Source organism: Ilyonectria robusta, assembly GCF_021365365.1.
Source record: "Ilyonectria robusta strain PMI_751 chromosome Unknown BGZ61scaffold_1, whole genome shotgun sequence".
Classification (NCBI taxonomy): Eukaryota; Fungi; Ascomycota; class Sordariomycetes; order Hypocreales; family Nectriaceae; genus Ilyonectria; species Ilyonectria robusta.
The window spans coordinates 1,230,349-1,244,178 of NW_025764435.1; the positions used below are offsets into that span (position 1 = coordinate 1,230,349).

The 13,830-nt window shown below is 54.4% G+C and overlaps 5 protein-coding genes across 5 annotated transcripts; 2 read left to right on the forward strand and 3 right to left on the reverse strand.

Annotated features, from left to right (window-relative positions):
- Positions 1–73: 73 nt before the first annotated feature.
- Positions 74–1,438, reverse strand: BGZ61DRAFT_470567 (uncharacterized protein; the record flags this gene model as incomplete). The annotated part of the gene is made up of 2 exons (XM_046248095.1): positions 74–1,240; positions 1,322–1,438. The coding sequence occupies 2 exons, from the start codon at positions 1,436–1,438 to the stop codon at positions 74–76; spliced, it is 1,284 nt and encodes a 427-aa protein (XP_046111866.1).
- Positions 1,439–2,811: 1,373 nt separating this feature from the next.
- On the forward strand, positions 2,812–5,178 carry BGZ61DRAFT_582326 (uncharacterized protein; the record flags this gene model as incomplete). The annotated part of the gene is made up of 2 exons (XM_046256282.1): positions 2,812–4,200; positions 5,087–5,178. Exons 1-2 carry the CDS (start codon positions 2,964–2,966, stop codon positions 5,176–5,178), a joined length of 1,329 nt encoding a protein of 442 aa, XP_046111867.1. The 5' UTR covers positions 2,812–2,963.
- A 399-nt stretch (positions 5,179–5,577) lies between these two features.
- On the forward strand, positions 5,578–7,135 carry BGZ61DRAFT_437606 (alpha/beta hydrolase fold domain-containing protein). Its single transcript, XM_046244146.1, has one exon. The coding sequence runs from the start codon at positions 5,684–5,686 to the stop codon at positions 6,719–6,721; it is 1,038 nt and encodes a 345-aa protein (XP_046111868.1). The 5' UTR covers positions 5,578–5,683; the 3' UTR covers positions 6,722–7,135.
- Positions 7,136–8,425: 1,290 nt separating this feature from the next.
- Positions 8,426–11,552, reverse strand: BGZ61DRAFT_9001 (uncharacterized protein). Its single transcript, XM_046257196.1, has 3 exons — positions 11,149–11,552; positions 10,405–10,659; positions 8,426–10,155 (listed from the first exon to the last, which is right to left on the reverse strand). Exons 1-3 carry the CDS (start codon positions 11,469–11,471, stop codon positions 8,667–8,669), a joined length of 2,067 nt encoding a protein of 688 aa, XP_046111869.1. The 5' UTR covers positions 11,472–11,552; the 3' UTR covers positions 8,426–8,666.
- Positions 11,553–12,214: 662 nt separating this feature from the next.
- On the reverse strand, positions 12,215–13,766 carry BGZ61DRAFT_543282 (uncharacterized protein; the record flags this gene model as incomplete). Its single annotated transcript, XM_046255244.1, has 3 exons — positions 13,262–13,766; positions 12,717–12,778; positions 12,215–12,561 (listed from the first exon to the last, which is right to left on the reverse strand). The coding sequence occupies exons 1-3, from the start codon at positions 13,525–13,527 to the stop codon at positions 12,215–12,217; spliced, it is 675 nt and encodes a 224-aa protein (XP_046111870.1). The 5' UTR covers positions 13,528–13,766.
- Positions 13,767–13,830: the final 64 nt, after the last annotated feature.

Genomic DNA, 13,830 nt, shown 5'->3' on the forward strand with positions numbered 1-13,830 from the left:
TAAAAACACGACTGGGGCATTAAGCCTCCATGGGCTTTAAACCATGTCCACTAATCACGCCTCAAACTCCAGCTCATAGAGCACTTAGATCTAGTGGCACACTGCTCCCCCTTCCAGCTCTGTATTTTTTGGTGCCTCCGATAAAGTCCCTCGGCTTTGGGAACGCGGATTCATCCTTGAAATTCCATCTCGTGTCACTCACCACGAAGCGTTCGGGCCCGGAGCCATTAGAAGGAGAGGTTCGTGCCGGGCTAGGTGATTTAGCGCCGTTGGCAGTTAGAGTAAAGGCTGATGGATCAAGCATAGATTGGCGGATCGATGAACCCCTCGACCTGAGTTGAACCGGTGGCAGCGGAGAGGGAGCGGAGGGTGCCGAGGGAGTTGATGATGGTGGTGGTGGAGGGGGCGGGGGGGCAGAGCTTGGAGAGGCTTGTCCAGCCGCGCGGATGGTGGCTTGCGCAACTAAAGAAGGTGTCGAATGGGACGCAGGAGGCGGAGGCGGCGGAGGTGGTTGTGACCGTGGCGCCGGCGCCGGCGAAACACTTGGTCGAGGAGGTGCAGATGACGGGGGTGGAGGCGGAGGTGCAGCGGGAGCGGCAGCGGAGGATGGCGGTGGAGGTGGAGGTGGCGCCGGGGCAGAAGGCGCAGGAGCTGAGGGAGCGAAGGATATGGACGATGGCTTCCGGGACGTCGGTAAAGGTGGCGGCTTCTTACCAATGGGCGGAGGTGGTCCCTTGGATCCCATCGGTGTCGTCTTTCTTAGATTTGCGACTCCCCCAGGGGGCGGCATCGGAGGTCGTCCACCCGGGATTGTGGGCGCCGCCCCAGGCGGAGGTCTGGGTGCAGAAAAGGCCGGAGGCTTCGGCGCTGAACTTGTAGGCTCCCCCGGATCTGAGAGATACGTTGAATCTGTGTTTGCGCCGGTATCAATGCCCCCTCTCTTCTTTAGTTTAGGCATTCCTCCAGCAAAGAGTCCGGCCAACTGAGGCGCAGCGTCCATGCCTCCAGCTGTTGAATCTCGGGAGCCTTGGTCGCTGTTGCTTCTTGCCCGATTTCCCGGAACGGGCGGCGCAAGCCCGCCTGGAGGCTTTGGAGCTCCGCCGAGCATAGGAATTGGCGGTGCGCCGCCGACTGGAGGGCCTGACGAGGAAGAGGACTTGCCGACGACTGGCGCCGAGCGGTCATTGGTGACAGCCTTCTTGAGAGCCCTGCCTTTGGAAATGTCTGACAGGAGAGCATTCTATTGTAAACTGGTCAGTTTGGTCATTTCGATGGCGGCCATCTAGAGGGATGTCAGAGCCTTGGAGGCTTTGCTACATACTCTGTTTCCGCCAGCTGGAGGCCTCGAGGGCATGTTTCCCGGAGGAGGAGGGGGCGGCGGTGGTGGTCCACCAAAGCCTGGCGGCGGCGGAGGAGGCGGAGGTGGAGGAGGCGGCATGGTGAGTTTGGCCTATGGGCGTGGTGTGCTGGTGATGTTGTGTCGTTCGATGGGTGGTGATAAGTTGGGCAGAGGTGTTGCAGCTCTCAGGCGCTGTCGATCGAGGATTGGGCAGCTTTACGATATCGTCAAGAGAAGCTGCCCTCGGTTGAAGTGGTCTAACGGCCTAGAACACACCAGGGAGTTGGTCGCGGAAGGGCGGAGGATGCAGTAAAGACGGTGGTGATGGTGGTGGGAAGAGAGGGCCACCCGCATACGGTCGAGAAGGGTTGGTGTTGAGAGTAGGCCTGGGGCGATGCTGCAGCCGCGTGCGATGTTTCGTCATGGCCGCCGCTTACGGTGCAAAGGGGCACTGCTGCAGGCCGCTATTACCTTCACGCTTGGTTTAGCGCCCCGCTTTCTTCACGTGGAACTTTGGTCAGTAAATTTAGCGGTCGCATCACTGTTGCTTAGTGACAGCCCCCTGTAAGCTAGGCCATGGAAGAAAAAGGAAGGAAAAAAGTGCATCTACACGGGATGAATGCAGGACAAATAGTAGGACTGGAGCAGATATGCTATCCTCCTCATTCAAAATACTTATGAGCGAGATCTCCTTTTATTCATTCTTCCCATGAGTCCAGAGAGGTTTCAGTTAATAACTGCCTTGAGCAAAAAAATCAGTTTAGGCACCACTGACCAAAAGGCTGCCATCATCTCTTATTAGTGTCTATCCGAATCCGCGTATCCGAAGGCCGAGTGGGGCAGCTTCAGAGGCTCTCCAAAACTCCAAGGTCTTCCAAAACGCCCATTATGTCTCAAAAAGGAGGATATCCTTGATTTCATGGATCGTGAAAAGTAATGGGTCTTGAAGGACCTTGTGAGCTGCGCAGTGAGTGCCCGGAGTGAGAGCCTAAGAGTGTGATTTGAGTTTGTTGAACGTGAGTGACCGCAAAAGGATTTCCGATATTACTGTGGACTTCGGCTATTGCTGGTAGGGAGAATTTCATAAAAAAGTCTATTTACGTCGAGACAACGATATGAAAAGCTCATGGAGTTAACTATTTATTTCCCCACATAGTTATTGAACACCATGGAAGTCATCCAAGCACGCTGCACGATTGTGTTTCTTACACAGCCGTATCTTGCACCAGTGTTCAACTCGCTTCCGGATACCATGGAAATAGTTACCTACACATTGTCGTCTCATATTAATTTTTAACTCTGAAAGGAGACCATATCGTGAAGTAGAAACGGCGAGTACTCTGATGAGAAGTTGTCCGTTTCTGGCCGCAGACCGTTTTGATTCCGTAGCACGGCGCTAGTCACCTGACTAAACGGTGGCCCTGCAACGGTTGTACTAAGAAGTCTGATCCGCCTACGATATCAACGCCGTGGGAAAACCAAGAGTCAGGCTAGAAACCGCAGCCAAGGGCGCTCAATCAGGCTCAAGCCATCGAACCGATCCTCCAGGGAGGCCGAATTCGCCCGGTCCTCTCCGAATCGTCACCGAAGCCACTACACGAGATCGGCCCGCCGCACCACGACAATGCGAAGAGCGACCCCGAAGCAGATCGGCTCCGTCTGCCAGCTGTGCCCCGTTGCGTCAGCCCAGATTGCCAGCCAGAGGTTCATCCGCCGGGCTCTATTGTCACAAAGCCGCCATGTCCGAAGCCTGAACGCGCGGCCCGTCGGTGTGCGATGGCTTGCAACCGCATCTGCGATTCCCGAACCAGCTTCTGCACGACCCTCAGTCCCCGCCACCTCGAACACCCCGGTGGAATTGTTGAACCCTGCCCAGCTGGCCAAGGCAGTGGAGGACACCAGAGACAAGTTTGTTTCTACTGATGGGATCCCGGCCAAACAATTGACGGCCACGGCGCTCGAGACATGCCTCAAAGCTGCGGAAGCCCTCCAACCATTAGTGAGGAGGGCTGAGGCCCAGGCTCGGGCTTCAACCTCGAAGCTCATGGCCCTAGGCTCCGAGCGAACCGGCGCAAAGCCATTGGTAAATGCTGAGTTGAGGGACAGCGTCAATAAGATCTCATACTCAGCATATACCATCATCAGCCAACCTAATGTTGAGATGTCGCCCGAATTTCTCGAACTGTACGTCGTGATCCAGGCCACCCTAGGCCGCCCGGAGTCACTGCCTGCTGTCCTAGAGCAGTTCGCCACCAAGCCTCGGCCTGTGGTCAAAAATGGTGTGATTCAATACGTCCGCCGGAATCCCAATTCTGCCGTTAGGGCCATTGAGGAGGGAGTCGCCGACATGGCTTTGCAGACAGCCATTGATGCCAAGAACTTGGATTCAGCTCTAGGCATCGTTGAGGCCTCGTTCAGTCTCCCTGCCTTCAAACGCCAAAAGATGCTCAAGCACTCTACTGCCCCTGCCTTGGCTCTTACCACACTGCCCTTTGGCATTTTCGGCCTAGCATCTGGCTACGCTGCCTACTGGCAAAACACCATGGATGTCACGACCGCAACGGGTCTTGGTGTCGCTGGTATCTCGGGCTACTTCCTTGTGGTGGGATCAATGGGCCTGATTGCCAAGCTTAGCAACAAGGACCAAATGAAGCGAGTGACCTGGGCGCCGGGCACGCCGCTGCGTTACCGGTGGCTGAGGGAGGAAGAGCGTGCGGCACTAGACAAGATTGCGTGTGCATGGGGTTTCAAAGAGCCTTGGAGGCACGGAGAGGAGTCGGGGCCTGAGTGGGAAGGCTTGAAGGAGTATATGGGCTACCGACAGATGATTCTAGATCGGGTGGAGTTCATGGATGGGATGAGTTAGAATACTCTCCTTTGTCCGCTCATGTGTATAAACAAGTCATGTATAAAAGTAAAACGCAATGCTCCAAGTCAAACTTACCCTACGGACGAGTTCCAGGACCGATAACCCCCTCCTCCGCAGTCAACTGGTCATGTTTTGGCATAGCACACCAGACACTCCATAATAACCATTGATCGAGATTTCGTGATACAGAACTCGAGGCAAGGTAATGGAATGAAAACTTCAACGAAATACATCTACTTTAAATGTAAAGTCAAAGGGAACATCCTCTCGAGCTTTTTGTCCCAGATCAAGTTTATATCAGACCCAATATTCTGTCTTCTTTCGGATTGTAACACCCTTTGAAGAACTCAAAGAGCCATTGCTATGCATTAGATCCAACGTAAACTCTTCGCTTGCACCCTCCCTTGTACGTACGGCCATGCTGTGGGAGAAGCCTTCGTGAAGCCAGGATATTCTTGTTTGTCGAGGCAATGGAAGCGCAACTGTCGCCCCGGATCGACAGTCCCTCGGCCACTCATATATTTGGGAGCAGGCGAGAATTCACCCGGATGTTGGGGCAACAGAAAATCTCCCGGGAGGTTGAGAGGATTCAAGAATGAAGTCAGGAAGCCACTGCAACCCTGAAGTCTCCACTCGGCGACCCGGATGTAACATGGCACAGTCGGTTTCCGAATAACCGCAGCTGACAGAGTTAATCGGTAAATTCAAGAAGCAAAGAAAGACGGGCAGGGGCTCGTGGAAAGACCCCAGACTGTCCAACGGTCGAGAACACAGACTTTCGGCCGAGCTTCTGGATATGGTCCAGGAAGGTGGTGCCGCTAGGGTGAGCCCGGCCAGATAGTCAGGGGAATCCCTGAATCCCTGACGACCCTCCGTAGACGAGACTTCACGTGAATGCGGAGAGAAAGAAGCAAAGCCTCACAGACCCGAAGACTCCGAGAGGCCCTTTGCAAAGTACACCAAACGCTAAGTGGTCCAAAGCGGCGGGTTCCTCCGTCCCGCGTAGCATCACCACTTAACCGGGGAGGGATTCCGGCCCATCATCCGGGCCTAGCGAAGGAAGAGGCATCCCAACCAATCAACCTCACCCATGCCGCTCACCCAGAATCAGCACAGCGTTCCAATATACGATCGACACAGCCTTATTAACCGGCACAATCGATTCGATAACCGCAGTGACGGCTTCGCGTAAGCTAGGTACGATTCCGGAAGGTTGGCAGAAGAGGCCCGATCCTCCCCTGGCCCGGCCATATTACCTCCATCCAATGGAGCTTGCCCACGCCATTTCTGCAAATTGTTAACTTGAATTCTTGTATAAGTACGGTCTCAACAAGTGCCAGTTTTCTATCCTACGTCATGTGCCTTGCATCCTTCCATCCCGCACCATCCACTCGTAGCCCCCTCTCTCTTCCCCTCTCCCTTCACCGCTGCAACGCTCAACACACTCGCTTTGATAACATTGAGGCACCTTCGCCATGAGGTTCTCTCTCCTTTCCACTCTGTCGGTCGGCCTCCTCTCAGCCGGCCTTGTTGCCGCTCAGGCCAATGGAACTATCTACGAGGGTACCGTCGGCGAGGACCTCAATGGCTCCAACTTCACATATCCCTACCCCGTGAAGCTGTTCAGGTTTGAGAGCCAATTTGAGAACCTCGAGATGGCCTTTATGGACGTCTGGCCCAGCAACAAGTCCAACGGCAGGACGGCCATCCTGTTCCATGGAAGGAACTTCTGTGGCGCCACTTGGGAGGGCACCATCAACGCTTTGAAGAACGAGGGGTGGCGTGTCATCGTGCCCGATCAGATTGGCTTTTGCAAGAGCTCGAAGCCTGTGGGCTACCAGTTCAGTCTTCATCAGTTCGCCTGGAACACTCGCGGGCTGCTTGACGCGCTCGACATCGACAAGGTCACCGTCATCGGCCACTCCATGGGCGGCATGCTCTCGACCCGATTCTCTCTGCAGTACCCCGAGACGGTGGATGACCTTGTCATGGTTAACGCCATCGGATGGGAGGACTACATTCAGAAGGGCGTTCCTTACATCAGCATCGACAAGACTTGGGTGACTGAGTCGGCATCCAACTTTGCCTCGATCAAGAACTATGAGAAGACGACCTATTACGTCGGCGAGTGGAAGGACGAGTACGACACGTGGGTCAACATGCTTGTCAACATCTACTACGGCTCCGAGCGCGAGAACTACGTCAAGATCCAGGCCAAGATTGTCAACACGGTCCTCACCCAGCCCATCGCCCACTATTTCGGAGACATACAGGCCCGAACCCTGGTGATGGTGGGCGAGAAAGACATCACTGCCATTGGGTCTGCCTGGGCGTCCAAAGAAGTTGCTGCAACACTCGGCCATTTTGACGTCCTCGGAAAAGAGGTTGCCTCTCAGATCCCCAACGGCCATCTCTTCAAGTTCCCCGACCTGGGACATGCGCCCCAGATCTCCCAACCTGAGCGCTTCCACCGCGCGTTACTGCGTTTCTTGAACAAGAAGCCCAAGAACTAATGTCACTGCTCGCGATGTATGTGGCAAAAGAACTTTGAATTTTAAAATGTTCTGTATTCAATTCCAGTCCATGGCGCTTCTTAAGCACCAGGCCAAGGGGAACGACTTGGATGCAAATTATTTGCCTGTGATTCTTGATGGCTCTAGGCTCGGCCACGAATAGAACCTCCCTTTGGTAGGAAAATTATCAATTTCAATGACTTTCTTAGTTATTGAAACGACGAGGATTTGACTACTGGGCCATGGCGAGCGCGCAATTCGACTCAACGAGTGTTTGCTGTAGGGTAAACGATGAAGTGAACCGCCATTTACTGCATTCGATGCACAGTAACAAAGAAAATGATTCAATCATGTGTAGATCACAGAGTGACTGTTCATATTGGAAGCCGAACTATAACTGCCTAAGTAGCTTTGTAGTACTCATGTAACTCCAATTCAATTAGTCGGATGTAAAAATAAAATGCCAAGTACAGTTCGGACAGTCGTTCATACTTTCTATCCCTTCACAACGTTAGCGAATTCATCTAGAAGAAAAAACAACCTCAATAGACTTCATTATGCGACAGAGTATCAATGAATATCTCCGAGAACACCAAGGCATTGTATTTGGTGTAAATTGGCATTTCTTACAATGTCACGCAAGTATTGTCTTTGTGGCGGGTGAAAGGGGCCCTTGATTTGCTTGAGCTGATTAGCTCGGGAAGCATTGTTCTAGCGAAATATGCAGGTGAACACTGAAAGAAAACTCCATGTTCAACTTCAGGCCATGGTAGGTTAAAAGGAGAATTCAACACTCATTGTCCAAGGTCGTCTGCGTTAGACTGTTCCCCAGAACACATCGGATTTCTCGGCGCAGTGAAGGTCCCTCACATACGCCTCGGGACAATCCAATATTGTTCATTTCGTATAAATCTGGGCCCTGGATCCCCTGGTATGGGTCACTTCCTCTTCCACCCCCCACCTACACCAGTTTCGCTACATCGGATTCCAAAGCAAACCACGGCCTCATCCACACCACCAGACACTGTTGAGACGCGCCCGAAGGAACGAATTAAAACATGATTAGCCACAAGACTGAAACGGGGTGCATGGTAGACATGTATCTCTCTGAGAAGCTCGATCAACCACCCTCCCAGTTACCTCGCAGGCCAACCCTCCGCCGCGGGCAGAGGTTCCGCGTGGATACCAGGACAGAATCTGCCATTTTCCCGAGAACTGATTCTTTGACTCATTTCCCTGACATCCCCGACTTCCTGAACGAGCTCGAGGACTGTGATGCGGAGTTGCCTCAACCGACAAGGCCCCAGACACCACGACAGCGACGCCGGACCGGAACACACATATTCTGCAAGCATAGTTTCAAGGATAGTTGCAGGTGCTGCACGCCTCTGAAACCTGATGGCGAGGGTGATTACTGCCAGCGGTGTTGGGAGGGCCGGTGTTCTGGACCCAGACCGCCAGGTTCCAAATCTGTAAGCCAAGAAGAGAAGCAGGGGAACTTGATAAGACGAGTTAGCCTTGTAATAACTGGGAAATAAAGAAAAATTATTTAGCGTATCATAATTTAATCGAGGACAGCAAGCTCTCGTCCTACACAAATGCTCCATTAATGGCGACAAATACAAGCACACATGATGATCCTTCTTCTGTACATATGCAAGTGAAAACGTGACCAATCGTAGTCCACCGGACACTTCTTCTTTTGGCTAATACATCTTCAATTCTCAACCGGCTCGAGTTGACCCCGAGACATCTAGGTATCATCTGAAACATCGCCAGGCCAGCAGGGCGGATATAACGCTAACAAAACAAGAATGGAACTGAATAGACTCCCCTGCTATGCATGAGAAACCCTAACGCCGTGTCCATAGTGCCCCCAAGAGTTGACCCTTGATTCCCCATTTAACCGCCAATACAGTGTTCAAACATAGCCAACCGACCTCCCTCAGCCTGTGGCCCTCCTTACCCAGAGTGCTGATCCCTCGAAGTCAGACTCTCTTTCCAGACGCTTGTTGGCCCGGTAGAGTTTCAAGCCCAAATCATATTCCTCTCTCTGAATCTCTGACAGCTCTTCCTTGAGATCCTCCACCTTTTGTTTCTCGATCTCTCGCTTGCGCAAAACTTCGGTGCTGGACATCAAGTTGTCCGTTGGCATCAACTCCGTCATTTGCTTGATACCCCTGTTGATGTTGGTCCGTCGATGGGCTAAGCTTTCGAGCCGAGCGTTGAGATATGCAACACGGTCGTTTGCGGACTGCATCTCCGGAGGGGCGAGGGGGAGAGCCTTGGTAGTGGACGTGATGGAAATGGGACGATCAGCGTTGGCCCGGTCAGCTCCCGCCTTGCTCGACGAAAGAGTGGACTTGATGGAAATGACGATGGGCTCATCTGTAGGTGACTTGGCGCTTTCGTTTCCAGGAACAGGCCTCCTACGGTCCATCACTGAAGGGAGCTGCTGCTGCGCAGGAGGCATCGGAGGCATCGGAGGGCGGTCTTCGTCGATTGATCGAGGAGAGTCTGGAATTACTGTGTTGCACGTGGTGACGCTGAAACGGGAGGGTGGAGGCACCCAGGGGTCCTCAGCTGTGAAGGGACTCGTCGGCGCTGCCGTAGACAGGTGAGGGACGTATGTCGCCACGCTCTGGTCAGTGTAGGCCGTATAAACGGAGCTAGAAGTTGAGTGATGCGGGTTGTGAGATTGAACATGAGTCGACGGCGACGGCTTTCTCCTGATGGCCTTGTTCGGGTCAGGTAGATTGGGAGCGAGGCGGGGGGGTATCTGCGCGGGGTGGCTCGCCAAGGCAGGGGGGTGAGACTGCGAAATTGGAGAGTCGTTGTAGGGAGGGCTGGGATATGCGTGGGAGGGGGCCATATGCGAACTAGGCTCTGGAGAAGGTGTTTTGGAAGTCTCCTTGAGCTTTTGGTTGGACCTGGAGGGCAGCAATCTTCGGACAGTTGCGGCCGCGGTATTGGACGTTTCAGGCGACACACCACCAGTCCGCGCGCCACGCTTGCTATTTCGACGTCCAATATTCAGAGGTGGAGCGGCTAAATCATCCCGGACAGGCTCAACGAGTGGTGCACGGCCGCTTGCTCCATTCCACGGAGGCCGACTCTCCACGGGCTCCGTCTTTCCTCTGGTGAGTTGTCGCATGCGCTGACCAAATGTTGTTGCAGGGTTGCCAGATCGATGGACCTGGGGCCCGGTGACGGTGGTAGTGAGTCCGAACTCTGGACGGCCTGCGGTGGGCCCTCTGATCGCACTAGGGACTGCTTCCCAAGGATGCTGAACGGCATCGCTCTGCTTCTCGCGACGCATCGTCGGGATATGGCTCCGGGGCGCCTGCGGAGAAGTGTCTCTAGCATCGTGGAGCAGCTCCTGCTGAGACTGATCGGGACTGTCGTCAATGGGTGAGACATCTTCGTGATACCCTCTGTATGCGAAACATTGAATTAGCCATGATGTACGGAATTTGAGCCACCTCATTCTTGTATGGGAATTGGCCTTTGCTGAGGGCGATGCCGAAGAGCGCGTTGAGCAGCCGAATTGAGATCCGCGAGGATTCTGATATTCGAGGCTCAAGGAAATAGTGACACTCAAAAGAGGAACGTGGCCAAGCGACAAAAAGGCCAATAACCAAGAAATGCGCAGCGGAGTAGTGCAACAAAGAAGGTAGACTCACCCGTATTTTGCAGCGCTGATGTCAGGCGAGCTGGGCGGGGAGATGTCGAGGCCTGTGGGACGGCCGTACATGTCTCTGGCAGGTGTCTTTGACTTGGAAGGTACAGGGGGCGGGTGGTGATGGTCGTTGGTTTCGTTGTCGCCGTAGATGGAGGAAGTTGGGCGCCAGTCGTGAGGGTTGAGTCGTCGTGGGTTTCGAGGAGGAAGATCTCCGGAGGGAGGAGCTTCCGGGTCGTCGGAGTCGTGGGGAGGAGAGCTGTGGTCACGGGAACAGTGTCAGTCAGGCCTTGCTCCTCGTAACTGCTTATTATCGGGATTAAGGAACGAAGTATTTCGAGGAAAGGGAAAGACAGCTCATGGCGATGTTGAAGGAAGAAGGAAAACCGAAGGATTCGGGAGCACGGTACACCCTGCCACGACACCAGCCCGTGGATCCGCCTGTATCAGCTGAAAGCGTGGTTGGCTTGCTGGCGCTGAGTCCACAGGCGTGTCAATGCCGACTTGGGCTGAAGACAGGATTGTATTGCGCCAAGGCGGCAGTCGAAGAGTGCTGCGCCAACATACGGATCCCAAGGTGGCATGCTCTAGCTCAACTGGCCTGGCTTGCATCAACAGACGCATTGCTGCGCCTGCCTGGAGACGCAACATCTTGCAGATGGTCTTGCACTAGCAAGGTCACGCCAGCAAGTCTGGAGCTCTATGGATGACGGACGAGAAACGGCATTCATACTGCGAGCGCACTTACAGTTGACGTTGTAGAGTGGAATCAGGCCGGGGAACGGTCTTGCCACGGCGAACTTCGAATCGTTCGGGACCGTTGCGGATCCCAAGGCCGTTGAGACGGTTGTCGAACTCGTTCTGCCAGAACGCCTGGTCGTCTTCGGCGTAGTGGGTATTTTGTCTGCTGGCGTCGGTGTCGGTATATTGTTTCGGATGTCGTTGCGCTTGTTGTTGCAGGGTTTGGGAGCGAAAGGCGCGCTCTTTGAGGGTTTGAGGCGGCACCAGTTTGGGTTGCGAGCCGCCTTGGGGCCCAGTGGCGGGTTTCTTGTCCCACGTGGCGGGCATCATCAAGTGTCAGACAGGTGAGTCGGGCACTGGAGACGCTGGGCTGACCACCCGTAACAAGCGCCAAGAGTGGAACTGACGCAGCGGGCTGAGCAGCAGTTGTTGCGTCACGGTGGGCGGTGGGCGAGGGGCAGCGTGCAGCGTGCAGAGTGCCTCGTGTTGCCGCTAGTTATTTTTGGTTGCTCGAAACCACAGTTGGTTCGGGTTGGCGATGAGCCCGCTGACGGCGTTGGCGAGTGAGAGTCGACGCGGCGAAAGGCCGGGGGGATCGGGAATGGCGGGGAACAAAGTGTGGCGGAGGTGCTTCCAGAAGTTATGAACCTTATTTAGCTGTGTCTCGTACATAAATCAACCGAGTGAGTGAGTGAATGAATGAATGTATGAGTGAGCGAGTGTGTGAATGAGTGAGCGAGAATTGAAAGGCAAGCAACAAAGAAAACCGAAGCCAAAAGCCAGTCGCGGGTGTCAGCTCCAGGCTCGACGAATTCCAAAGACAGAGCGGAATGATTGACGGCAAGGAACAGCAAGGAGCAGGTCGTCCGGTCTTAAGAAGAACCCCAAGGTGCGACGCTGGCCGTAGGGCCCATCGTCTTGACTTAATTTGCCGCTGGTACACCGTACTCCGGCTCAACGTCTGTATGCATGCATTACCTTTGTACTCCTAACATCAGATGGAGCCAGGAGCCAGGAGCGTGATTAGGTCCCTAAGGTAGGTATGATTAGCACCGGGAGGAGCAGTGCAGTAATTAGCTGCCGGCCAGTGGCGCGTCGTTTGTCCCTCGATTGTGCGGCTGCTGGCAAATGAACCAGGGAGGTGACATGGAAAATGACGGGGTTTGTTGACTTTGCCGGCTCCCCGAGTGCCGTGGGCCAACCATGTGAGCCCAGGCGTCCAGGTCAGGCCGCGCAGTCTGGGTCGTTCCAGGGCCGAGGCCGTTGGCAGGCTGGCGACTTGTGCTTTTGCTTGCGGTGGATGGGGCGGCGTCAACGTCGCGACGCCAAGCGCTGTGCGAGCTCGTCTCTGGCAATGCGGCTTGACTGGGCTGAGAGGCAACTGAGGCTAGGCGCTCAGGTGCTCGTTCAGGCGCTGACGCTGGGCGCTAACTAGGTAGCTTGCAGCTCAGACAATCAAGGCTATCCGTCGTCGGCTGTTCACGCTCAACGCTGTGGTGTTGCAGGATCATGGGCATCAAATCATTGCACAATGGCTAGCCATCGCGTTTCGCCGAAAACCCCTTCCCGCCGTACCTGGTCGGTTGGGGGAGAGACTGCCAGACGACTGCTCGCCTTGTGATGAACCATCCCCTGCACTGTCCAAAAAAAGAGTTATCCCCCTTGCCCATCGCAATTAATACACTGGGCCCCGTCTAATACGGCTTCGTCCCAACTGCCAGCGGATTGTGGATGCCCGTCACCGTGCCTCGCCCACCACTCCAGCGTAGTGTGCGCCGGATTGACATGGTCCTCGTCAGAGCGTTTTCCTTTACTCGTCCAGCATCACGTCACTCGAGCGAGTTGTTGGATTTGCTGTCTCCCGTCGCCATGTCAGACATATTGGCAACAATGATACCTACCTAATTAGGCCTTTTCCAAGCGGAAGCACATGCTGTACATGTTCAAGTCTTTATTTGAGTTAAAGGCCAGAGATTCAGACCGTTGCCTCATGCAGGAACCGTCGGTATCTAAGGTGGTAGCACGTAGCCTGAAGATTGTAGGGAGAGCCCCACCTGCAAGTGGGCTGTTTCAGATGAAGTAGAGATGGGGCAGGGACCTGGTGAAACTGGGGGTTGCACCTGCTCTGGGACGACATCGAGTGGACCGTGGCATCGTCCGTCCACTCGTAGCCGAGAACGCCGCAATCCTTCATCAATTGCGGGATTGACGAGGCATACACATTTTGTACTTTTACAATTGTGCAGAGTGAGGCCTCTGGGTCTCTGTCCTTGCTCCTGGCTGGTCCTCTTTGGCGGCCTTGTCCTTGGTTCCCCTCCGTTTCTACCGTCACCCGCCTTCTGGAGCAGACTGCCTCCCCTCCAAATATCCCCTTCGGTGCAGTCATCTTCTGATTACCTGCAGTTCATCAATTTGCCTTTTTTCTCCCTCCTTGCCCCTGCAGTTCAATCAAGAGCCGCCCGCACTCGAGATTTTGTTCCGCTCGTGATTTACTCGCCCCTGCAGAATGGCACCTGCAGACACGACGTGGCTTAATTAATTTGGCTGCTAGACTGCTGCTAGACTGTTGCATCTCGCGCTGGATGGTCGTTTCCGTCAAGAGCTCCGATATATCTAGGTTACAGACATCACCAACTCCGTCAGGATCCGACGCTGCTGTTGTCGGCAGTCTCTGCGAGCCTCGGTCCTG

Coding starts and splice junctions, on each gene's coding strand:
- BGZ61DRAFT_437606 (XM_046244146.1), top strand. CDS start 5,684: ATGAGGTTCTCTCTCCTTTCCACTCTGTCGGTCGGCCTCCTCTCAGCC.
- BGZ61DRAFT_9001 (XM_046257196.1), bottom strand. CDS start 11,471: ATGATGCCCGCCACGTGGGACAAGAAACCCGCCACTGGGCCCCAAGGC. Junction 10,660..11,148: donor TCCACTCTACAACGTCAACT/GTAAGTGCGCTC, acceptor CCGTGACCACAG/CTCTCCTCCCCACGACTCCG. Junction 10,156..10,404: donor ATCAGCGCTGCAAAATACGG/GTGAGTCTACCT, acceptor TTTCGCATACAG/AGGGTATCACGAAGATGTCT.